Source organism: Pimephales promelas, chromosome 6 (genome assembly GCF_988280905.1).
Source record: "Pimephales promelas chromosome 6, fPimPro1.hap1.1, whole genome shotgun sequence".
Lineage (NCBI taxonomy): Eukaryota > Metazoa > Chordata > Actinopteri > Cypriniformes > Leuciscidae > Pimephales > Pimephales promelas.
The window spans coordinates 785,005-810,997 of record NC_142774.1 but is presented as its reverse complement, the minus strand read 5'-3'; the positions used below and the strand labels follow the sequence as shown (position 1 = coordinate 810,997).

The 25,993-nt window shown below is 40.4% G+C and overlaps 2 protein-coding genes across 4 annotated transcripts; one reads left to right on the top strand and one right to left on the bottom strand.

Moving 5' to 3' along the window:
• Nucleotides 1–175: 175 nt before the first annotated feature.
• On the top strand, nt 176–9,672 carry trip10b (thyroid hormone receptor interactor 10b). Its single transcript, XM_039656105.2, has 15 exons — nt 176–621; nt 1,610–1,725; nt 2,321–2,374; nt 2,795–2,942; nt 3,037–3,099; nt 3,951–4,055; nt 4,130–4,258; nt 4,336–4,482; nt 6,187–6,342; nt 6,990–7,016; nt 7,553–7,662; nt 8,167–8,299; nt 8,460–8,494; nt 8,742–8,872; nt 9,305–9,672. Exons 1-15 carry the CDS (start codon nt 598–600, stop codon nt 9,445–9,447), a joined length of 1,521 nt encoding a protein of 506 aa, XP_039512039.2. The 5' UTR covers nt 176–597; the 3' UTR covers nt 9,448–9,672.
• A 799-nt stretch (nt 9,673–10,471) lies between these two features.
• sh2d3a (SH2 domain containing 3A) lies at nt 10,472–25,968 on the bottom strand. 3 transcript variants are annotated; one of them, XM_039656110.2, is made up of 16 exons: nt 25,862–25,968; nt 24,873–24,962; nt 24,604–24,709; nt 22,668–22,854; nt 19,498–19,531; nt 19,302–19,418; nt 18,055–18,198; nt 17,695–17,972; nt 16,478–16,560; nt 16,125–16,381; nt 15,373–15,732; nt 15,005–15,120; nt 14,254–14,425; nt 13,836–13,947; nt 12,587–12,772; nt 10,472–12,263 (listed from the first exon to the last, which is right to left on the bottom strand). In XM_039656110.2, the coding sequence occupies exons 2-16, from the start codon at nt 24,960–24,962 to the stop codon at nt 12,088–12,090; spliced, it is 2,418 nt and encodes an 805-aa protein (XP_039512044.2). In that variant the 5' UTR covers nt 25,862–25,968; the 3' UTR covers nt 10,472–12,087. The 3 variants fall into 3 exon arrangements, with proteins under 3 accessions (XP_039512044.2, XP_039512046.2, XP_039512047.2); XM_039656112.2 differs by lacking the exons at nt 22,668–22,854; nt 24,604–24,709; nt 24,873–24,962; nt 25,862–25,968 and adding an exon at nt 21,560–21,855; XM_039656113.2 differs by lacking the exons at nt 22,668–22,854; nt 24,604–24,709; nt 24,873–24,962; nt 25,862–25,968 and adding an exon at nt 21,396–21,459.
• Between the last annotated feature and the right edge of the window lie 25 nt (nt 25,969–25,993).

The window sequence follows — 25,993 nt, the reverse complement described above, 5'->3', positions numbered from 1 at the left end:
AAACGAGCAGTATTTATATCGTTTTTACCTCGTGCTCAGAAGTATTGTAAATAATTGTTATTAAGAAAGACCGTGATTGGTCCGTTCCGTCACCAACTGACTGTGATTGGTCCGTTCCGTCACCAACTGACTGTGATTGGTTCACCGTTCACCCTTCTCTAATCAGCGACCACCGTTTGTAAGGATATTTTTATCCAGCGGATGTCAGTGTGGCACAAACTTCAATATCTTCACTTTTTCTCCTCGGATCATAAAGTTCTTCCATTTTACCTGTGATTTTACCTGTGTTTTGTTTCTTATTTCTCAACGGAGTTATAAACGGTGTTTATTTATAAGATGTCCAGCGACTGAAAACCACAAGCACAATACACCTGTGAACGAACACCTGTAAACTCACTCACTCAGGTGTACTGAAGTGAAACTCACTCGCCACAGATCCGTGAGAGAAACTACTGCGAGGATCGCTTTACCTGTTAAAGAAAGACGAGAACCGTGTTTCATGGGAATATAGGTCTCGTGATCAGCAATACTCGTATTTCTGAAAGTATTTTGAGTTGAAACAACTTCCTGTCGGAGTTTCGCGTCTGATCTGAGATCATGGATTGGGGATCAGATCTGTGGGTAAGTTTATTTAATCACTTACTGCAGATAGAAACACATGGTTGAGTCGTTCATTGATTCAGATGCAGACATTTTGAAGGGCAGAAAGTAATGATTAACTTTTTCACTATTGAAAAAAATGTAGTTTAACGTTACTTGTCTAGAATCACTGACAAACATAATATAAACGTGACTATAATAACGATATAACATAGAGCTCGTTTTTGGGTTTAAAAACGGTAACGTTAGACAAAAAATGCTGCACATGTGAACGTATCAAATCTTTTATTTGAAATAAAAAAAAATGTCGCCGATTTTTTTTTGTTGATAATCTGTAGGGTAAAAAACCCCACAGAACGCATTAGACTGCAACTGGGAAACTTAAATAAAATATGTTAAACGTCCGTAAAGGAAATACAAATGTTGTTTAATTTATGTTAATGTTCATTTGTATTATGTATTGAGTCACTCACGTGACCGCTGGACTGTGATTCGCTTTAGCGCTGGTGTGTGGTTTAGTACTGGTTAAACTGGTTTAGATGTCTCAGGACAGCAGAAGAGATCACACACACAGTTTCTCATCTGATTGCTTTGAAATGAGTTCAGGAACAAAAGAACAGCATATGAGTGATGAAATCCTAGATAAGAACTCATAGTATAAAGATACTGTGTGTACGTGTGTATTTAACTATTTTGGATTTAAATATAAGTACACTACACCCATTAGTATTTTAAAAGAAGATACAATATTGATAAATTAATCAGATATTGTGTTTTCATATGGTGTTCAATGTTAGTTAAATAAGTGTGTTAAATGTGTCTCGTGACTCCTCAGGTCGTACTGTCACAACTAGCGTGAAGCAGATTGACCAGTCTAGCTAGTTTGTGGGAGAAAGAGCAACACACACATACCACACCTATTCTGAGACTAGATATCTTACACACCAGAGGCGAATAACAATGCACTGTGAATCCATGGCTCTGTGGTGTGTATCGTGTGTGTTTGCAGGACCAGCATGACGTGATCGAGCGACACACTCAGAGCGGACTGGATCTGCTGGACCGATACTTGAAGTTTGTCAAAGAGAGAGCCGAGGTTGAGCAGAATTACGCCAAACAGCTCAGGCAAGAGCTCGTGTTTTACCCTAGATCAGAAACCCCAATATCATCATCCTGCGAGGGGAGATAACGTTATTTTCATGAATAAAGACCCAATTTATATTTAAAAAAGGAAAGAAATTAATATTTATAAAAATATATATTATGAATTTGTTTTTTATATATATATATATTTTGTGTCTATTAAGTTCATTTATTTAGCTTTTTCCTCACTTTATCACTGTGATATCAGATGCATTATTTATTTATCTAAACATTTGTAATTTATTTTAGTCAATGTATCAACATATTTATTTAGTTTAATCAATTTTTTTTACGCCGTTTTCTTTTAAATTTTCCACGGACCGCCCTTATATAGAGAGCATTGGCTCATGAATATTAATTAGTTCACTCAAGTTGTGCAACATCATCACCTTTGAAACTCGTTTCTGCATCATTTCATTGGTCAAATCAACAGAGAGCGTTTAGTTTTTCCATATAAGGGTGGCGACAGCGTTTGGAAATAAGTTATTATTATGCTAATTATTCCATGTGTGTTAACAATGTACAGTTATCTTGTGTTCTTGCTGGTGTAACCTGCTTTATGTGTGTTTCCCTGAAGGAGTCTCTGTAAGAAATATTCCAGACGAGGCATCAAAGAAGATCAGGACACAAAGTGAGTGAAGCGTCTCGATTAAACACTGACGATCAGCATTCCTGAGAGTCGAACAGTGCTAGCAACGCCGAGATCGCCGGTTTGATTCCCAGAGAATGCATGATGTGTTAATGCGTATCTTGAATGCAATGTTAGTCTCTTTGATGATGTAAGCGTGAAGTAAACACAGAAATATTAGCGAAATTCGAAATATATTAGAATTCTAAAGGCAAAACTGAATGTTACAGGAAAAGTACAGTATACACTCAGATACTGGATAAGTTTAGAAAAAAAAAACGTGCAAGTTATCATCATGATGTCTCGCGGCTCTCAACACACATCAAAAATTCTAATTCATGGTTTTTGCACGACGAATATTCGAAATTCACGTTTATCTGCCAGCCCTGCGGTAAAGGCGTGTTGTTGGCGGTGTGTGTGCAGGTTGAGCAGTCAGCAGGCGTTTCAGGCGTTGCTGAACGAGCTGAGCGAGTACGCGACTCACAGAGAGCAGCTGTCCGAGAGCATGACGGTGTCCATCTGTGCGGAGCTCAGCAGAAACCTGCAGGAGCTGCGACTCGAGCGCAAGAACGTGAGCCAGACCTCACACACACGCATCACACACACACTCTGCACAATATCCCTGTCATGATCCTCCTCACTGTGAAACTCGTCTCCTGTTGTAGCATTTCTGTGAAGTTAAGAAGGCTCAGCAGAACCTGGAGACCACCTTCAAACAGCTGGAGATGGTGAGTAAATGTGTGAGCTAGCGAGTGTGTGAGTGAGTGAGTGAGTGAGTGAGTGAGTGAGCAAGTGTGTGAGTGAGCTAGCGGGTGTGTGAGTGAGTGAGTGAGTGAAGGAGCAAGCGTGTGAGTGAGTGAGCGAGTGAGTGAGCAAGTGTGTGAGTGAGTGAGCAAGTTAGCTAGCGGGTGTGAGTGAGTGAGTGAGTGAGTGAGCGAGTGAGTGAGTGAGCTAGCGGGTGTGTGAGTGAGTGAGCAAGTGTGTGAGTGAGCTAGCGAGTGTGTGAAGGAGCGTGTGTATGTGAGGGAGTGAGTGTGTGTGTGTGTGAGGGAGCAAGTGTGTGTGAGATGCGCAGATTATGTTCCCGCGTTAAATGCACAGTTTCCCTAAAGCCACCAGGGCTTGGGCCCATCGTCGCTGCTTGCAGCTATATTGTTTATTTTAGTCTAGTTTAGTTTGTTTTTGAGTTATAACAATAGTTTTGTTTCAATTTTAGCTAATTGTCTTTAATTTTCTTTAACAAAAATAATTTTTGACGGACAATAAAACTTTAATAAACTATTAAAAAAACCAAAGGACACAAAAAAGATTTGAAACATTGACAGTATTTCATACTAAAACTAATCTATGCACTTTTTAAATTCTACTTTATTTTGGTCATGAAAATGTATTTTATTTGAGTGGTAATTTCATTTAAAAAAAATGTATTTATATAAATCTATTATCTTTAATGATTAAAACTGTAAAGCAGCCTCCGTTCAGAAAAACATGAACACATGCATCCCTGCGCCAGATTACATCATGATTGACTGACTGACTGATTGATTGATTAACTGATTGATTGATTTCTTCTAACCAGAGTAAGAGGCGTTTTGAGAAGGAATGGAGAGAGGCAGAGAAGGCTATTCAGCAAACAGAGAGAGTGCAGCAGGACACCAACTCGACTAAAGCAGAAGTGGACAGGGTACATGCAAACACCGCACACACTGCATACGACCTGTGCTCTGGGTTTGATGATGCATCGTGTGTGTGTTTTAGGCCAAACAGCAATCACACAGTCGCGTCCACATCGCGGACGAGAGTAAGAACGAATACGCTTCACAACTCCAGAGATACAACAAGGAGCAGAGCAACCTCTACCACTCAGAGATTCCCTCCGCGTTTAAGGTGCGTTGCTGTGTGGTTTGATCGAGAGCATCGCCGCGCACCGAATATTAAACCCTTCGTGTGTGTGTCGTCGACAGAAGCTGCAGGAACTGGAGGAGCGGCGCATCCGGCTGCTGGCCGACGGCTACGTGCAGCTCTCCGAGGCCGAGAAGAAAGTCCTGCCCAACATCAACAAGTGTCTGGACACGATCAGCAGCACCGGGAGGAACATCGATGAGAAACAAGTGGGTACAAACGCTCACTCACTCGCTCACTCGCACACACCTCCCTGACTCACTCCCTAAGTCACTCCCTAAGTCATTCCCTAACTCATTCCCTAAGTCACTCCCTAACACACTCCCTAAGTCACTGACTCTTTCCCTAAGTCACTGACTCACTCCCTAACTCATTCCCCAAGTCCCTAAGTCAGTCCCTAAGTCAGTCCCTAAGTCAGTCCCTAGGTCAGTCCCTAGGTCAGTCCCTAGGTCAGTCCCTAGGTCAGTCCCTAGGTCAGTCCCTAGGTCACTCCCTAAGTCACTCCCTAACTCATTCCCTAAGTCACTAACTCATTCCCCAAGTCCCTAAGTCAGTCCCTAAGTCAGTCCCTAAGTCAGTCCCTAGGTCAGTCCCTAAGTCAGTCCCTAGGTCAGTCCCTAGGTCAGTCCCTAGGTCACTCCCTAGGTCACTCCCTAAGTCACTCCCTAAGTCACTGACTCACTCCCTAACTCATTCCCCAAGTCACTGACTCAGTCCCTAAGTCAGTCCCTAACTCATTCCCTAAGTCACTCCCTAACACACTCCCTAAGTCACTGACTCATTCCCTAAGTCACTGACTCACTCCCTAACTCATTCCCCAAGTCCCTAAGTCAGTCCCTAAGTCAGTCCCTAGGTCACTCCCTAAGTCACTCCCTAAATCACTCCCAAACTCATTCCCTAAATCACTGACTCACTCCCAAACTAATTCCCCAAGTCCCTAAGTCAGTCCCTAAGTCAGTCTCTAGGTCAGTCCCTAGGTCACTTCCTAAGTCACTCCCTAAGTCACTCCCTAACTCATTCCCCAAGTCACTGACTCATTCCCTAAGTCACTCCCTAACACACTCCCTAAGTCAGTCTGTAGGTCAGTCCCTAGGTCACTCCCTAAGTCCCTCCCTAAGTCACTCCCTAACTCATTCCCCAAGTCACTGACTCATTCCCCAAGTCACTGACTCATTCCCTAAGTCACTCCCTAACACACTCCTTAAGTCAGTCCCTAAGTCAGTCCGTAGGTCAGTCCCTAGGTCACTCCCTAAGTCACTCCTTAACTCATTCCCCAAGTCACTGACTCATTCCCCAAGTCACTGACTCATTCCCTAAGTCACTCCCTAACACACTCCTTAAGTCAGTCCCTAAGTCAGTCCGTAGGTCAGTCCCTAGGTCACTCCCTAAGTCACTCCTTAACTCATTCCCCAAGTCACTGACACACTCCCTAAGTCACTCCCTAGGTCAGTCCCTAAGTCAGTCCCTAGGTCAGTCCCTAACTATGGTATTGTGGCAGAAATAGTTGAATATTTTCTACATTATTCATCTCAGGGTTCGTTCAACTTTCTGAGTGAAATTCAAGTACTGTTAGAGTGCTTTACACTTTTTCTAGCTCATCGAAGCTCTAAATATTGTCTAATGTGATGATCTGGGAAACTAAAAGTTAAAAGATGTAGGAGAAATGGCTAACACATTTATATAAAAAAATAAAAATTAATACTTTAACCAGTAGATGAGCACTTGTTGTAGTTAACCTGGAGGTGAGCACTTGTCTTGTTGGAGCACTTGTTGTCTAATTAGCCAGTCAATCAAAAGTAGGAAATCACAAAGTCTCATGAAAAACAAACACTTTCCTTCAAATTAGTGACTGAATTACACAGAGCAGTGTATATCCTGAAACTCCACGACTGTGTGTGTGTGTGTGTGTGTAGGAGACTCTGGTGCTCATCGAGCAGCACAGATCTGGCGCAGCGCCCCCTGCTGACGTGGAGTTTGAGGATTACAGTCAGGCAATCAAACCTGTCGGGACTGACAACACACCACACCTGCCGAAGGTGCGCATCAAACAACTGTTCAAGAAAAAACAGGTACAGCCCCCCCCCCCCCTCACACACACACGCACACGCACACACAACCCAGATGATATGTCTGATTTTCACCAGTCTAACTCTGCATCTCTCCAGCTTTATATTCATATACAGTCAAACCAAAGATTATTCAGATATAATTTGATATTTTTCACTAGAGTTTGCAGGACACTGTAGTTCATTTATAATTGAGGAGAGCAAAATAAACTGACATTATACCTAAATATTCTTCAGTGACTACAGTAAGATTTATAACATCTGGAAGCAATTATTACTCCTCCACTTTGAGCTGATGATGTTTTACTGAAGTGTGTTTTCTGTAATCGCTAATGCTCTTTTTACACACACACTGAACAACATGAAGCATTACTTGGTCACTGGTTGAGCTAAACTGGTTTTATCTAATTGTGTAGTTAAATTGAACAGATATTCAACATAATTCATGTGTGAGAGTCCAACAGAAGGACGGGCAAAACCAGTCAAATATCCACTGATCTGAGAACTGAGTTCTGCTCATATTTATCACCATTTTCTAAACTATAGCGAATAAACTGATAATGTGGGAAATGTTGAAGCTGTCTGAATAAGTTTATTTTAAGTTTATATATATTATGAATACTTATGTTTGTGTGTGTTTGGATTTCCAGGTGACGTCTCCATCTGATAAAAACATGGTACGGTGAGCTTTATTCCCTGCATGACCTTTACTTTTATACTCAAAGACATTTAAAGTGATTGAGGTGCAGTGAAGGATCATCTTGTTTTGTTCTCTGTGGTTTGATTTGATTTCAGCATTATTAACAATGATCTCATGCTTCATTTCTAATGCACAAAACAAGGGCTTTTCTTCAGTAACCGCACGGTTGAAATGAGTTCATATTTCATGTGGAGTAAAGGTTACGTTTTATGGCACTTTAAGCTGGAAAAACAATTTGAGGAGTAAAGGAGTGAGGAAAGGTGAATTATAACTTGAGCCACACATAATAATGCATCGAAATATTGAAAATATAATCATTAGTTCTAGAAATATTAACATTATAACAAATGTATGAAAAAAATCTGGAAAAAGTCCATATGATTGACAGTTTGGCTGGACTGATTAGACTGACAGCTTTATGCTGTGTGTGGGAGGGGTTTATGTAAGACTAACCTATATTAAAAATACATTATAAGAATGTTTTATGTGCTGAATCGTGGTGTGTGTGTGTAGCCGTCTTCGCCGGAGGACTTCTCTCGTCTTCCTCCAGACCAGAGACGCAGGCGTTTGCAGGAGAAGATGGAGGACGTACAGAAAGAGCTGCAGAAAGAGACCGAGCAGAGGTTCGTTTACTGCTACACACTTACATGTGACGCGATAACCCGGCGGCGCAAGAACGACACGTTTACATGCGACGCGATAACCCGCGGGGCGCAAGAATGACACTCATGTGACACGATGACCCGGCGGCGGAAGAACGACAAGCTTACATGCGACATGATGACCGGACAGCGCAAGAACGACACGACAACCTGGTGGCACAAGAACGACATGTTTACATCCGACATGATGACCCGGTGGCGAAATAACGGTCTGGTGTTGATTGGCTGAGCAGCGTCTCTTAGCCCCGCCCTCCGTCTCTTAGCCCCGCCCTCTGTAGTGTATCTGCGACAGAGTTTGGGTCGTGTTGTTCATGTCAGGGAGACGCTGTTTCGAGGAAAGAGCTGATGATGCAATGATTGTTGTGAGAAAATTAAAGCGTTTTTGAGCTTGGACTCTTTAACTGATCCTTTTAACTGTGTGTGTGTGTGTGTGTGTGTGTGTGTGTGTCTGTGTGTGTCCGTCAGCGAGGCTCTGATGAAGATGAAGGGTGTTTATGAGCAGAACTCGCAGCTCGGCGATCCATCCAGCCTTCAGCCTCAGATCATAGAAACTGCTGTCAACATCGTCAGACTCAGAGGAGAGATCAGCAAATACCAGGTACACACACACACACACACACACACGGACACTATCAGACCAGGACAGAATCTGAGCTGAATTGTGACTCTATTGTGTTTTTGCTGCTGAATTGGTCTCATATTTGATTAAGTGTGATCATTGATTCTGCAGCTGTGTTAAACACGTGTGTGTTCCTCAGGGTCAGCTGACTGAAGCCGGTGGCGGGACAGCCTGGTGAGTGTGAGAGTGAGTGAGCGAGAGAGTGACAGTGAGTGAGTGAGTGAGTGAGTGAGAGAGCGAGAGTGAGTGAGTGAGTGAGTGAGTGAGTGAGTGAGTGAGAGAGTGAGTGAGTGAGCGAGAGAGTGAGCGAGAGAGTGAGTGAGCGAGTGAGTGAGTGAGTCTTTCAGCACATGAGAAACTCCAGAAGTTGTTGGGTTTGCAGTTTTGACTAAGGTGTGTGTGTGTGTGTGTGTGTGTGTAGTGCGGAGTATCTGGCTGTGCTGAGTGAGTCCAGCACGTCTCCGTCAGAGAACATCTATGAATGTGGTTTTGAGGACGAGTTTGAGGTGGACTTCCCCATGGGCCAGTGTACAGCGCTCTATGACTTTGACGGTGAGCTTCTTCATCATCACACACACACACACACGTCATCAGTTCCACCGTTCACCTCAGAAATATCTCTTAGTGTGGCCATTTCCAATTTGTCATAATTGCAGTTTTAAGTTCATTCATTTTAGTTTACATCTAATAATAATGTCATAATTTTGACTGCATCTTTATAATTATGACTTAATATGCCAATTTCTATATTTATCATAAATATGACTTGGTGTGTTTCAACCTTTGTCATAATTGTGGTTTTAAGTGATACTTTACATCTCATTTATAACTTTTTTATGTTATAATTTTAACTTTGTCTTGACATTTAAAGCAATAATTTCAACTACATCTAATAAATAGGATTTTAAAAGCCAAAATAATTACACTATTTCATTCCTGTGTGTGCAAATTCCTGTGTGTGTGTGTGTGTGTGTGTGTGTGCAGGCAGCAGCGAGGGAGCCGTGTGCATGCGGGCGGGCGAGCAGCTGAGTCTGATGGATGAGGATCACGGTGACGGCTGGGTCAGAGTTCAGAGAGCCAATGGAGATGTGGGATACGTGCCGGCCTCATACATACAGATCATCTGATCAGTCATGTGACACTCACTCCATACACTCCTGTGTTATGCTAGCTTTACTCTCAGTATGTTATATGCTTCTGCTGGTGAATTCTGTGCATTTGTGTTTTTAAAGATTATGCTTATTGTGTTTGTTGAAGTGTGTGTGTTTTACATGAATCCAGTCGTGTGTGTTCAGACGTTCGACTCTGCTTCTGTATGTTATACTGCTGAATTAAAGTCTGTTCACACCAAACATGATGATAACTGTTAGCACACCCATGTATATATTATGTCTATGAGCACACCAACATACTTTAACTAAGCACTGCAGTTGGAGGATTCTGATTGGCTGATGGATTGAAAGTGCATTCCTCAGATCTTTATCATTATAATTATTATTTCACTATTTTATTTAATTTTTTGAATTGATCCGGTTTACAATAACAATAATGATAGTTTCAGTAACTTTGTAATCCATTTTATGTAAATTAGTCTACTGTGAAAAGGTAGTTGGCGTCGCCTGTCTCTTTAAATGCTCGCGGTCTTTCAATCAGGATGGATTCTGATTGGCTGTCAGTGTTTTTAACGTACATCAGCTGGGATAATGGTTCTGAGGTGATTCCAACGTTATATCGTTCCTCTGTGTCGTTATAGTTATAGTTGTGGACTCTGCCATTCTTTAACAATGAGAATGATTTTAAATTATCATTAGTTATATCGTCTATTTTAGGAATGGCATTTAGAGCGATTACTATTTTTTTTTTTATATCAATCGTTGTTTATGTGAATGGGCCCATTTAGTATTCAAAAATTAGATTTTAAAGTCAAACGCAACTGTTTTAAAACATGGATCTATCATGATGTGTTTGGTTCTGTGAGTGTGTACAGACATCGGATCAGAATTACGTTAAGTCGTCGAGTTGAGTTCTGTTTTGGTAGATATGTGCAGGTGTGTGTGTCTTGTGTGTCTCCCCCTGCTGGCGACACATAACATCAATATTATCATTTTGTCGACCTTTGGGTGTAGTATGAATTCATGAAGAACATGTGAATACATCAAAATATTAACTTTTATTCTGTCCCATTTTTGAATACTGTTCTTACCCAATTCTATTTAAAGTAAAGGGTTGTGAATCCTGTTTTATGTTGATCGGAAACTAAAGTAGACTTGTTCGATGTATACATTTCCATTTTAATTCATTAAGAAACTAAAATATACTCTTTCAAAATAAACTGCCTCTGAAATTGGGCATATTTGGCATATTTCACTCAAGCGTGAACAAAATCACAGTTTTGAAACATCATCATCAATATCTCAAATGCATCACAATATAATGTGTAAACAAAGCTGAAATCTGCAATATTTTCAATGTAAAAAAAAAAACTTTAAAAAATATTCCCCTATTTGGGAAAAGTCACATGTTCGGATGTCTGAAAGTACTTTTGTGCTTCAGTCTTGTCTTTTTTAACATTTATTGTAATCTGAATATTTAATTAATGACAGGGATATTAGAGACACTCCACCCAAACATTTTGAAGAATGTCGGAAACCAAATATTGACTTCAATAGTATTTTCCCCCATAATATCAACTGTTTGGTTATCCATATTCTTCAAAGAATCGTTTGTGTTCAGCAGAAAAAACAAATTCATACAGGTTTGGAACAACTTAAAGGTGCAGTGTGTAATGTTTAGGGGGATATGTTGACAGAAATGCAATATCATAAACATAACTATGTGTTCAGTGGTGTATAAAGACCTTACATGATGAACCATTGTGTTTATTAGAATGAGCTTTTCTGTCTACACCATAGACTAAAAAATATGGACAAAGCGTCTGTGACCTCACCCATAGACTCTCTGAAGAACGGGTTTGAGGCTGTTTATGGGGGGTATGGGCGGTGGTATGATGTGTTGTGTCAGATCATGGCCGAGACGTCAAATTCACTTGGCGCAGCCCTTTATCAGCTGTCAATCAAAGTTAACCGCCCTTATTTGTCATACATTTTATATCTAAATATGATCTAAACTAACGAGTTAAAAAAAATTCACCCCCCTCACAGTTGTTAGGCACTCGGAACCTATCCAAAAATACAACAAAAGTCCATGGGACCAAACTGTAAAAACATGAATTTATGCTGTGAAAACGGATATTTGAACATGACGTCTATGGATATTTGCTCCCTTTTGGGACCGGCCTCTAGTGGATCTGAGATGTATTGCAGTTTTTTGCACTTCCTGGTAGGCTTCATCTTTCAGATTAGAATGTTGCCGCTTAGTCTACACACACCGCGGGTCCTCTTACATCTATGTTTCTACGGTGGCCCTGAGTGGACACACGCGTTGTGTGTGTGTTGTTCTTCATAAAAAGAAGCTGCTAAAGTCAGCGGATAAAACACTGACACATTGACTAACAAGCAACAATAATATTCACAATAACATTGTTTTACTGAATAATTAAGTAAACCTTTCTTTGTAAAGGAACTCATTGTTTAACAGGCAGCTCTATGCTGTCTCAGACGACATAACTTCCTGTCGGCCAGTGTAACTTCTGTTGGATGCAGTCCCACTAGATGCCGCTAAACGTACACACTGCACCTTTAAGGGCCAGTAAATGATGATTCGTGTGTGAACTGGACACGGTGTCGGTTCTCGATCCCTCGAGCTGCTCAGACCTCAGATCCTCTGTCCGGCTCCAGTTTGTTGGACAGGACCGTGAGGATGCGGTCGAACTTGGCGCAGCGCTCCTTGTGCCCGGCCTGCGCACCCGTCTGACCCCAGAAGAGGCGCAGGGAGAACTCCGTCTGAAACACCTCCAGGAGCTCCGGGATCGGCTCCCATCCGGCTGGGGGAAGAGAGACAGGTCAGCCGTCCAATCAGATCCTCACAGTCTATCACATGTGCATGTGTGTTTATCCTGTTCTGACAATTTTTTTTCAATGTTGCTACGACTTCTAATAATGTTATTTTGGCTATATACAGGGTTTGTACAAGTGCTTGAATTTGACATTTTGAAATTTAAGGCCTAGAAAACCCTTGAAAACAGACAAATTTACGAAGAGCTCCTTGAAAAGAGTTTGCGTGGCGTGTGCAGTCACTAGCATGTTGTGTGTGTGTGTACCTGACAGCAGGCCGTGAGTGTAGCGTGTAGTCTGTGTGTGTGTGTACCTGACAGCAGGCCATGTGCGTAGCGTGTGCAGTCACTAGCGTGTAGTGTGGCGTTGCGAGCTGACTGTAGCAGGTTGTAGAGCAGCTGACAGCCTCTGTCTGTGGATTCAACACTGTCCTCGCCCTCCATCAGCCTCAGCAGCGGCACCATGTGTGGTAGAGACACCGGCTCCGAGCCCATGCAGTCTGTACACACACACACACACGCTGTAAACACACTCCAACTCACTCAGTCTCGCATACACTCGCTGTAAACTCTCTCAGACTCGCTTAAAACTCACTCAGACTCACTGTAAACTCACTCAGACTCACACATGCTCACTGTAAACTCTCTCAGACTCGCTTAAAACTCACACATACTCACTGTAAACTCACTTAGACTCACTCAGACTCACTGTAAACTCACTCAGACTCACACATACTCACTGTAAACTCACTTAGACTCACTGTAAACTCACTCAGACTTGCTGTAAACTCACTCAGACTTGCTGTAAACTCACTCAGACTCACTGTTAACTCACTCAGACTCACTGTAAACTCACTCAGACTTGCTGTAAACTCACTCTGACTCACTGTAAACTCACTCAGACTCACACATACTCACTCAGACTTGCTGTAAACTCACTCAGACTCACTGTAAACTCACTCAGACTTGATGTAAACTCACTCTGACTCACTGTAAACTCACTTAGACTCACTGTAAACTCACTTAGACTCTGTAAACTCACTTAGACTCACTGTAAACTCACTCAGACTTGCTGTAAACTCACTCAGACAAACTGTAAACTCACTCTGATTCACTGTAAACTCACTCAGACTTTCTGTAAACTCACTCAGACACACACTTGCTGTAAACTCACGCAGATACACACTCACTGTAAACTCACTCAGACACACACTCACTGTAAACTCACACAGACACATACACACTCGCTGTAAACTCACTCAGACTTGCTGTAAACTCACTCAGACTCCCACACACTCGCTGTAAACTTTAGACTCACTGTAAACTCACTCAGACACATACTTGCTGTAAACTCACTAACTCTCTATAAACGTACTCAGACTCACACACACTTGCTGTAAACTTACTCACACACACTCGCTGTAAACTCACTCAGACTCACTGTAAACTTACTCAGACTCACAGAAACTCGCTTTAAACTCACTCAGACTCACACACACTCACTGTAAACTCACTCACACACACTTGCTGTAAACTCACTCACACTCAGACAAACACACTCACCCTCGCCCTCATTCAGGGACTTCATGAAGGGCTTCAGGTTTTTTTCGAAGGTCACGGCGCTCTCGGTGTGATTACGCCTCAGCGCTCGCCACGTATTCTCCAACCTGACCACCTGAAGGACAACATTTACATTACTAACAACACAATTACAGCGCGCAACATCATGTCTGCTGAATACAGCACTTAATTCTCACTCATTTTGGGGGCTGATTCCTAAAATAGTGCCTGTTCTGCTTTAGCATGTCCCTTTCTCACTAAATATGATGTGGATTTCATAGCATTTTTGCTTTTAACATGCTGATTTTTACTTTGATACTTTGATATATGATATTATTGTATGTCTAATCCTAATTTTGAGGTTAGAATTGCGGTCACTATAGCATGACGTGTACAGTATGAAGTGTAGTATGACGTGTACCTGCGGCAGCTCGAGCGCCTTCATGACGGCGGAGAAGGCGTACAGGTCCCGCGTGGTGTTGCGCAGCTCCTTTGCCAGCGTGATGATCCTGCTCAGCACCATCGCCCGCTGGACCAGTGTCCCAGTACAGCCCAGCAGATCCACCGCCACACCCAGAGCCAGACAGTGGTGCCTGTGGGAGCGCAGCGGGGGCGTCAGCACGCGGCACTAGCGCCCGGGAACGCATTACAGCTGGCTTATGTAATCAGATTACTTTTCAAGTAACTAGTAAAGTAACACTTTACTTTCAAATTCTGCAACAAAATATCTGAGTTACTTGTTCACATTTATTGACTGACAGCTCTCCTGTCCTCATGATGAGACAAGACAGTGTCCTACGTTTCCGTGTGGATGAACGGCCGAACAGCGTAAAAAAAGTCACGGTAAAAGAATACCGTGTGTCCGTGTTGAGCTTTCTCCTGCATCTGTTCTCCACAATAACAGCAGAAAGGTGTGTTTGAGCCTCTACTGTTCAGGAGTCAATCTGCATTTCCTTCAGCATGAGGATTATTATTGTTATATTTACTTTAGCTGTGAAAGGGTCTTTTGCCCAAACTTGTTTTGCTATAAAAAACAAGCCCAGCCCAGGTGAAAACAAGGAACGCAAAAACATTACGCATTACTACTCTAACAAAGAAACTAAGTAACACAATTAGTTACTTATTAAGGGAGTAACGCAATATTGTAATGCGTTACACACACACACACACACCTCTCCAGAAGGTCCCGTCTGAGCTGGCCTCCGTGTGGCAGCGTGACGAGCTCCAGTCCGCTGTCAACTCCCATGATGCTCTTCTGCTCCGGCGTCACACCAGTGACACGCGCCACCTGAGCCATAGTGGAAATATAATCAATAAAAGCTCTGTAAACCCTTGCAAATATGAGCGTGTCCCACCGACCAGGGCTGCGTTTCCCAAAAGCATCGTAAGTTGATTGTAGAACAATTGCCACCAATGGTCTGTACGATCAACTTACGATGCTTTTGGGAAACACAGCTCAGGTCACTTCTATATTATTCATAAATTATGCGTTATTCGGTTGGGTGATAATAACCCAGTGTGTGTGTGTGTGTGTGTGTACCTGGCAGTTGACGCTGAGCATGTGCAGCGCAGTGGTTCTGGCGTCGGTGTGTGTGAGCAGCTCTTTGACCCTCATTAGGACGCTCTGGTCCAGCGGGCGGTTGTTCTCGGGCAGCAGAAGCGAACGAAACTCCTCCAGACGAAAGCAGGAGCTCGTCTCCGTCTGCGGCCGCTGGAAACACCAGTCGCGCTCGTCCTCGTCTCCGTGTGTGAGTGTGTGTGTGTGTGTGAGTGGCTGCTCCTCCAGCTTCTGTGCCTCCAGGAACCCGAAGCTAGTCTCGGTCAGGCGCGCGCGACTCGTCCACTTCTCCTGAGCGCGGAGCCGCGCCGCGTGACCTTTCGGCAGCATGGTGACCGGGACCTGCGGGGTCAAAGGTCAGTTCATTACCATCATACATGGAGTCTAATGTTATCTTAAAAACACTTTAAAAGACTTTAACCAGTAGATGGCGGCGGAGGAGCACTTATTGTCTGATTAGCCATTTCCACTCCTTAATATACGCAAATGTAATATAAATAAAAATGCTAAGTGACACGGTGATGGGAAAAAAACATTGTTGCACCCTAAAAACTTTGCATTCTTACACAAAACTTTTATGTTTCCCTAAGAAACTGCAATAGTATGAGGAGCGAACGCAAATTTTCTAAGGATAATGCTAAACTTTTGCGAGATAAACCTAATTTTTCCTCTCGTCTGATATGTTTTCTATCCTCACTGATATATGATATAGTCTCGCGCTCATGACCTCTGACCTGCGGCACCAGTTCTCCGTAGATGTCGCCGGTGTCGGGTTCGGGGTCGCTCTGGGTCGGGGGGAACATGATGGAGATGCGCAGGGGTTTGGGCGGCGCTCGGCAGTGGAGCTGTCCGTCAGAGCCCACCAGAGGAGACGCACCCAGAGGAGACTGACAGGAAGTGGCTGGGCAGAGGACAGGCTCACTTCCTGTGCGGAACACCGGGGACACGGGGGCGGGGCTAGAGTCATGTGACGCGCTGCACTGAGGAACACCTGAGAAACATGGACAATTCAATCTGTGTAGTAATCAGATCCCAGATCAGTTGTTAAGAATGTTCATTGTGTGTGTGTGTGTGTGTGTGTGTGTACCTGTGCGCAGGTTGCTGTCAGATTGTGCAGACTGTAGAAAGGGTCTCCCCACTGTCTCCATATTAGCAGGCTGACTGCCGCTCCTAACACACACACACAATACACCGTTAATATGACAACTATACACACAGCGTGCTAGACAGGTATTGTTTCTGATTCTGACACCGTTCCTGTTTTACTACAACATCCTGCAAATCTGTGCACTTTTATGATGGACAGATGCACTTTTATGATGGACGGATGCACTTTTATGATGGACAGATGCACTTTTATGATGGATAGATGCACTTTTATGATGGACAGATGCACTTTTATGATGGATAGATGCACTTTTATGATGATAGATGCATTTTTATGATGGATAGATGCACTTTTATGATGATAGATGCACTTTTATGATGGACAGATGCACTTTTATGATGGACAGATGCACTTTTATGATGGACAGATGCACTTTTATGATGGACAGATGCACTTTGATGATGGACAGATTAACTTTTATGATGGATAGATGCACTTTTATGATGGACAGATGCACTTTTATGATGGACAGATGCACTTTTATGATGGACAGATGCACTTTTATGATGGACAGATGCACTTTGATGATGGACAGATGCACTTTTATGATGGACAGATGCACTTTTATGATGGATAGATGCACTTTTATGATGGATGGATGCACTTTTATGATGGATGGATGCACTTTTATGATGAACAGATGCACTTTTATGATGGATGGATGCACTTTTATGATGAACAGATGCACTTTTATGATGGATGGATGCACTTTTATGATGGACAGATGCACTTTTATGATGGACAGATGCACTTTGATGGTCATCTAGGATGACTCGAGGGTGAGTAAATCAGGCTTATTTTCATTTTTGGGTGAACTATCTCTTTAAGGCTTTGCAGTACTTCTTTTGCTTTATTTTGATGCTGTTAAAGTATAAAGTTAGTCACCTATTTCTGGTTTAAAATGAGTAAAAGTAGTTTTTCATGAATATTCACATGTGTGGATAAACAATTTTAAACTATTTTTTTATATAAATCCAACATCATTATCATAGAAAAATAAAACATCTTTGAGTTGCATTTCAATGTTTGTATCTTTTTAAACAAAGAAATGCCTAATAATCACACCAAATTAATTTGTATAAATACAATCAAAATATAAACGGACAATGTGTGTGTGTGTGTGTGTGTGTGTGTACCTGAGCAGGTTGTTGCTGTTGACCTGCAGCATGTCTCTCTGAGAGGAACTCAGACTCCGCCTCTTGCTCTGACCTCGTGACAGATGGGCGGAGCTTGATGACTTCGCCGCCTGCCGCTCGCTGATGATGCGTAGAGGCAGAGTGCGTGTGATTGGCTGAAAGATGATGGTGCCTGCGGAATGCGAGATGGGATGCCGCCCGCCGACGTGAAACCGAATTAACGCTGGTATGTTATCGAACTGATCGTTCTCAAACTGAAACAGCTCTCTGGTGTACCCCTACACACACACACACACACACACACACACGTCAGTCTCTGAACGCTCGTTCACACGGCGGATGCTGAGACGGATACTGTACCTGTTTGGGTCGCAGAACGACACGTATGATTTTGAAGTGCATGGGTTGATTTTTCCACATGCAGCTCAGGACGTATTCACCGGGACTGGAGCTCGAGTCGCGCACCAGAAACTCTCCGTCTCTAGAGAACAGCTTCTCCGCAGCCTACACACACACACACACACACACACACTTATTAAACAAATAAATGCACAGATATCAACAAATAGTGAGCTTTGCTGGATTGCATGCCAGTAGTTTACAGTTCAACAGCATTGCACAATATAAACAAACTTGGTTTACTTATGTAGATTTTTATTGTATTGCGAATAGAGAATGTTTTTTAAAAATCTGTAGTAAATACATAATTAAATGATTAAATAAATAGATAAATAATTAGGACTAACAAATAAATAAATACATTTTAATAAATAAGTTAATAAATTGGTAAATAAACAAAAAAATAAGTAAATAAAAAAAATTATTAAACCAAATAAGTGAATAATTTAAAAAATAAAATATGAAGATAAACAAATAATAAAATAAATATATATTAAATTAAATAATTAAATAAATTAGTAAATAAACAGAAATATTAATAAATAAATACAAATCATATTAAACCAAATAAGTGAATAAAAATACATAAATAAACAATAAAATATATAGAAAAAAACATCATAAGGTAACTTAACATGAACTAAATATAATAATAATTTTTCATTGTTTGGGAATAAAATATTGAAAACCTAAAGAAATAGTTCATGCAAAAATGAAATCTGTTTCAAATGTATTTTCTGTTGTTTTGACGTAAACACAAAACACACACACAGGAGACTTCGGAAGACTTGGAATAAAGCTTGATCTACTTTTATAATTCTGTCGTGTCCGTTATGAACATTTCATATGAATAAGATAGGGATGCAGGATATATCGGCCACCATATCGCTTGACGTCGGTTCATTTTTCAAAGTTATCGGTATCGGCTTGTTAAGAAAATGTGGCCGATTTTAAAAAGGGCATAATTCTGTGTTTGGGACGTGGATTTTAATGGTGAGATTTTGTTTTTCTAATCAGGCTCTGAAAAATTATATCAAAATTTGGATTAAAATGTGTCGGCCAATATATCGGTTATCAGCTTTCAAATATGAAGAATTATCGGTATCGACCATAATTTCCATATCGGTGTATCCTAGAAAAAGAGCTTTGTGGATGACATGAGCGCGAGTGGTTTAGGGTTTGGCACACACACACACACACACACACACCTCGCGCGGCAGCTGTCCGTGATACCAGGCGTGACCCCTCAGATCTTCAGTGCTGAGTTTCAGCTCCTCCTCCAGCTCTTTCTTCAGGGAGTCCATGTCCTTCAGCCCCGAGAACACCTGCAGAAACAGCACAGTAACACAGTGAAGCACTGAACACCAGTGTGTGTGTGGGGCGGGACCTGTGCAACACGCTCACCTGACTGATGAAGGCCGACACACTCTTCCTCCTGCTGCAAAATAGAGCACAACAGATTAAAAAAAGTCATAAATTATGTTTTTCATTTGTAATATTTAAATTTTTTACATTCATGCACTTTTATACAACCTTTTTTTCCACTTTAATGGAAGTCGATTCTGTCGCAATATTTTTGACTTGAATAAAATCGGTATATTTAGAATTAATTTTATTCTAGACTACAGGCAAAAGCATTGTTTATTGATCCACTGGTCTATTTAGAGGTGTATTTTTCTTCCCTATCAGGTCTTCGTTCAGAATAATGGAAAGAAAACGTCCGAGAAACACATTCAAGTGTTTATTTTATAGCATCTCATCTATTTGCGTCTGTAGATTTCAATTACAATACACATCTTTAATGAGTTTTATCTCCACTTCAGCATCACTTATACACACCAAAACTTACAGTTTTATTCCAATCTATATTCTAAAGCTTTTTACCAAGGGGTTTGTTCATATATCATTCGCCATATATATATTTAACACTTTATTCCTAAAAACATGGTGAAAATTTGTTTTTTTTTTCTCTCTAACGATAGTATTTTCTGATTTATGGAGTGATAAAGAGAGAAATCCAAAATCCCCTTGGTAAAAACATTTAGCTCTACCGTGTCAACAAAATCAAACAACAATTTTTAACCTGGCTTTACCCAATGATCAGATTTATGTGCTGGAAACGTATGCAAATTAGAGCATATTTGATTAGAAACAACATTTCAGAACTTGTAATATAAAATTTGTCTTATTATTCTGTGTTTAATCAACTTGAGAAAGTATCGGTATATCTACTAGTTCAACTTTTAGAACTTTGCACATAAAACAAAGCTCAAAACACGCATAAAAACACATGTACAGACATATATTAGGACATGCACTCACAATGCTCTGTGTCCGTCCACCACACCCTCCTTCTGCTGATTTGCTAACAGACCGAAGCTACGATAAACTCTGCTTAGGGTTTGATAACTTCACCGTTACAGTAAAGACGTCTGAGAAACGCAAGGTAAAGCGCTGCAGATCACTGACATGGAGAGGTGTGTTTTTAAATAACACTTTAATGGCGTTTCCTTCCCGCTGCATTGTGTCCTGTGGACATCAGGGAATGTCCTGGGATCAGTTGCCATGGAAACGGATGTTATGGGCTCAAGGTCAGTGCAGTCAAACTCCCAAAAAACTAAACTAAAACTAACAATTTAATGTCCCAGGACAAATATCTAAATTGTGAAATCAAGATACATTTACTTTTGATATTAAGTCTTGCTTTCTGAGTTTATGCTTAAAACATTAAAAACAAATACTGTAAGAAAAATACTGTTATAAAAATAATCTTGATTTCCCTTTAAATTAATTTTTTCAGAGCCCATTGGCACATTTGTTCTTGTTTTCAGCATAAACTCACTTCATTTTGATATAATTTTTTCACAAAACGACACTTTATATCTTAAGTCATTTTGTTTCTCCAGTAAACATATCTTGACTTAAGAATGTTTAGATTTTTAATGGTCAGAAAATAAGACATAAAATACTGAGAAAGAACATTTTTGCAGTGCTACTTTCTATGCCCTAATGACAGCAACAAATAAATTTCACTAATAAAGGTATTACAATGTATTACCATGATTTATTTTAGAAATGTATGGTTTGGAGAACCATAAACACAGTTGCATATGCATATGGTTCCCCTAGTTGAATCATTCAGTACTAAATCAAAATACATTAATAATAGTATATTGAAGTATACATTATGTCATTTAAGTTTACCCTATAAAGTAGCATCTAGATTCTATGTGAAATCTCAAGTTTTCCAAACCCGCATCAAACTAACTAATGCAGAACATCTGGTGTCGATGACAACGTACTTTAATAAAGTGTTTCAAATCGACCAGAGCGCAACAAATTCTGTTTTAGCAACACACACACACACATGCATACATAAATATCAAAGGTCTATGTATCAGCTCTGCCCTTCCCATCGCAAACATCGACCAGGATAATCATTAACAGTCTGTGCGGGAACACTTACCTGGAAAACAAAAACTATTCCTATAGTGGAGTTTCTCATCGAGAGAGAGATCATAATCCGAGTCTTCTTCTTCCTATTCTTCTCCTCCTGCAGATCCCTCTCTCACAGCTGACGAGTTCACACACGCTCCGCTCCTCCCGCGCGCGCCGCTATCTCTCGCGCATTCCTCGCATTCCGCGCGCACTCACCTGTGTGGCGGCGCCCGAGGCCCTGAAAACCCGCAACCCGTCCGACATGCTCGATCCCCGGGGCAGAGAGGGTGAAACCTGTGTAAGCTTGATCCGACGACGCCCCGTTTCGCTGAGTTTAACCAGACGCGCGCGTTATTGCGCAAGACACTCGGTGTGCGCGCTCACGGGGAAGTGTTGCGAAGTAAACCTATTATTTATGTCGTAAGTGAAACCAAGGCATGTGGTCGCACAGTTTACTGCAATATTTCTCAGTGTGTGAGTGTATTATTTTTAAGACATAGCTTAAGTTAAAGTATCTAGTCACATTATTTATTTATTTTCGGTAACACTTCACAATAAGGTTCATTAGCTAGAATTAGAGTTAATATATAAACTAACATGATCTAACAATGAGCAATACATTTGTTAGGCCTATTAGTTAATCTTTATCATCTAATAATAATCCAGCTGATCATTGTTGGTTCACGGTGCATTAACTAATATTAACAAATACAACCTTTGATTGTAATAATGTATTATTCAATTAATAATGATTAATACATTCTGTAGAAGTACTGCTCATTCTCAGTTCATGTTAACTAAGGTAGTTAACTAATGAACCTTATTGTCAAAGTGGTTACAATTAAGAATTTTCAGCAAAATGTAAACAAAACAATTCAGTAAAAAGGCATGCATTTCTACCAGATATCATCCCATATAGATCGCATTTAAATAATAGATGTGTACAACAAAACTCACAAAAAAACACTTCTGGCTTATGCTTGTTAAACATTTTCACTGAGGGTAAAAGTATAATGACCTTTTCTTTATAAGATTTGATATGGTAATTTGACCAATAAGTTGGTCATCAAATCTAAATTACCTCCATTTGTTTGGTTTCACCTCAGAAAAGATCAATAAATGAGTGGATGAAGAACCTGAGCTTGAGTTTGCTGGAGGGGGCGTGGTCTTCAGGGTGGAGCTGGAGGCAGGAGGCGGAGACTCGGTTGTCACGGCGACGCAGTTTCGGCGCGATGCTGTGCCGGAAGAAGTCCGTGGATCTGACCAGGTCAATCGGTGATGCCAGAGTGTTTTTCCGGCTCATCGTGCCGGTGGAGATATTCTCTGAGGAGAAGCACCATATCTACTATTACAACCGACACTAATATGCTCTGAACACTTTAAAAATGTGAACGTTAAAGGCTCTTCTAAGCTTTATAATGGCAGTGGATGACAGTTTCTGTTTTGAAGTCCTTAAAAGTGCATCTATCCATCATAAAAGTGCATCTACCCATCATAAAAGTGCATCTGTCCATCATAAAAGTGCATCTGTCCATCATAAAAGTGCATCTGTCCATCATAAAAGTGCATCTATCTATCATAAAAGTGCATCTACCCATCATAAAAGTGCATCTATCCATCATAAAAGTGCATCTGTCCATCATAAAAGTGCATCTGTCCATCATAAAAGTGCATCTGTCCATCATAAAAGTGCATCTGTCCATCATAAAAGTGCATCTATCCATCATAAAAGTGCATCTACCCATCATAAAAGTGCATCTATCCATCATAAAAGTGCATCTGTCCATCATAAAAGTGCATCTGTCCATCATAAAAGTGCATCTGTCCATCATAAAAGTGCATCTGTCCATCATAAAAGTGCATCCGTCCATCATAAAAGTGCATCTATCATCATAAAAGTGCATCCGTCCATCATAAAAGTGCATCTATCCATCATAAAAGTGCATCCGTCCATCATAAAAGTGCATCTACCCATCATAAAAGTGCATCTGTCCATCATAAAAGTGCATCCGTCCATCATAAAAGTGCATCTATCATCATAAAAGTGCATCCGTCCATCATAAAAGTGCATCTATCCATCATAAAAGTGCATCCGTCCATCATAAAAGTGCATCTACCCATCATAAAAGTGCATCTACCCATCATAAAAGTGCATCTGTCCATCATAAAAGTGCATCTGTCCATCATAAAAGTGCATCTGTCCATCATAAAAGTGCATCCGTCCATCATAAAAGTGCATCTATCATCATAAAAGTGCATCCGTCCATCATAAAAGTGCATCTATCCATCATAAAAGTGCATCTACCCATCATAAAAGTGCATCTACCCATCATAAAAGTGCATCTGTCCATCATAAAAGTGCATCCGTCCATCATAAAAGTGCATCTATCATCATAAAAGTGCATCCGTCCATCATAAAAGTGCATCTATCCATCATAAAAGTGCATCCGTCCATCATAAAAGTGCATATACCCATCAAAAAAGTGTATCTATCCGTCATAAAAGTGCATCTATCATCATAAAAGTGCATCTATCATCATAAAAGTGCATCCGTCCATCATAAAAGTGCATCTATCCATCATAAAAGTGCATCCGTCCATCATAAAAGTGCATATACCCATCAAAAAAGTGTATCTATCCGTCATAAAAGTGCATCTATCATCATAAAAGTGCATCTATCATCATAGCTTCTGGCCAAACGAATGGACTTGAAAACAGAAACAGCCCTTCACTGTCATTATAAAGCTTGGAAGCGTCAGAGTGTTTATTAATATACCTCAGATTGTGTTTGTCTGAGAGAAGAGTGTCATACACAGGGTGAGTTGAGGGACAGTGAATCTTGGCTAATTTACATTTTTGTGTGAACTATCCCTTTAAGAGAACATTGTATCATTCTTCGAACATTATTGGAATGTTGCTTTGAATGTTCTCTTAACGTTCTAAAACAACTAGTAGTAACATTTAAAAATGTAAAGACCAGTTAACTTTGAACAAACAGTCTATTAACGGTACTGGAGGAACTGTTTGTGTGTGTGTGTGTGTGTGTGTGTGTGTGTGTGTGTGTGTGTTCACCTTTCTCAGGCTGTTGTGTCTGCAGTTGCATTAGGATGGTTGTTCTGTGTTCTGGATCTTCGACTCCCATCAGTCTGAGATCATCCTCTGTTACAGATAGAAGACCCTGCACACACACACACACACACACACACACAGCTAAAAGTACAAATATTCCACGTAGTTTCTTAATTAAGACAAACCGTGTGTGTAATAATGAAACAAGACTGTGTGAAATGTGTGTGTGTATACCTTGTATACCTTGAGTGTGTGTGTGTGTGTGTGTGTACCTCGAGGCCGTAGCACTGCTTCTCCAGAGCGCTGGTGTACTGAGGGAGTCCGATGTTCCTCAGCCAGCGCGCGATCGAGCGGTTGTCCATCTCACATGACCATTATTCACAGAAAAAGGCAAAAAATTAGTTATATTTATTAGATAACTCATTTATATTTATGAGATGACAAAAATGAATATTCATGGGATGACATAAAAAGTTATTTATGAGATAACACATCATAATTATGAGATAATATAATTATGAGATTATAAAATCGTGAAATAACACAAGTCATAATTATGAGACAACATAATTCAAAATGAGAATTTAATATTATTAAATAAAAGTCATATTTATGAGATAACACAATGATATTTATGAGATAACAAAAAAGTAATAATTACGTTAAAAGTAATGTAAAAACAAAAAGTCCTTTTTGAGATGACAGAAAAATCATATAGATAACACCAAAAGTCATATTTATGAGATGACAAACAAATTAAAATTAAACATTCATTTATGCAATAACAAAAACTAATTTATATCTCATAAATTACTTTTTGTTATCGCATACATTTATAATTATGACACAGAAAGGTGTCTTTCGACTTTGTATACAGTTTCCCACTTATAATGTCATAATTTAGATTTTTTTTTAATCTCTTAATTATGATTTAACTTTATAATTATGACTTGGTATACATCTTAATTTTGACATGTCATAATTATTATTTAATAGGTAGTCATTTATGATTTTTAAAAGCGTGTATATTTTCCTCATGTGGGATTCCTGCATATATATTAGATTAAATAGCAGCTCCTGTGTTTCATTACAGATCATTCAGATCAGTATTTTGGTTTCTGGGCTCTTTAAATGATAAAATTAAGTATTTGTTTAGGAGTTTAAAGACCAGATTTTGAAAACTTCTGGAGTTTCTAGATTCATGATCTGTCTGGTGCAGCAAATGTACTTTTAGCAGATGTTAATTTAATTTAATTCTTACCTGTGTGCGGCAGAACTCCTGTTCTGTTCTTATTTTCTCTTATCCGTTCTTCGGTTGTCTCTCAGTGTTTATGGTTTAGTCATTAATTGTCTTAATCTCGGTTTGTTGTATTCGAACTCTCTCGACCACATC

Excerpts from the sequence above, each read along its gene's own strand:
- trip10b (XM_039656105.2), top strand. The coding sequence starts at position 598 with ATGGATTGGGGATCAGATCTGTGG. Across the intron at positions 1,726-2,320 it reads AATTACGCCAAACAGCTCAG|GAGTCTCTGTAAGAAATATT; the intron begins GCAAGAGCTCGT and ends GTTTCCCTGAAG. Across the intron at positions 4,483-6,186 it reads GGAACATCGATGAGAAACAA|GAGACTCTGGTGCTCATCGA; the intron begins GTGGGTACAAAC and ends GTGTGTGTGTAG.
- sh2d3a (XM_039656110.2), bottom strand. The coding sequence starts at position 24,962 with ATGGACAACCGCTCGATCGCGCGCTGGCTGAGGAACATCGGACTCCCT. Across the intron at positions 17,973-18,054 it reads TCGTTCTGCGACCCAAACAG|GGGTACACCAGAGAGCTGTT; the intron begins GTACAGTATCCG and ends GTGTGTGTGTAG. Across the intron at positions 16,382-16,477 it reads TGACAGCAACCTGCGCACAG|GTGTTCCTCAGTGCAGCGCG; the intron begins GTACACACACAC and ends CATGTTTCTCAG.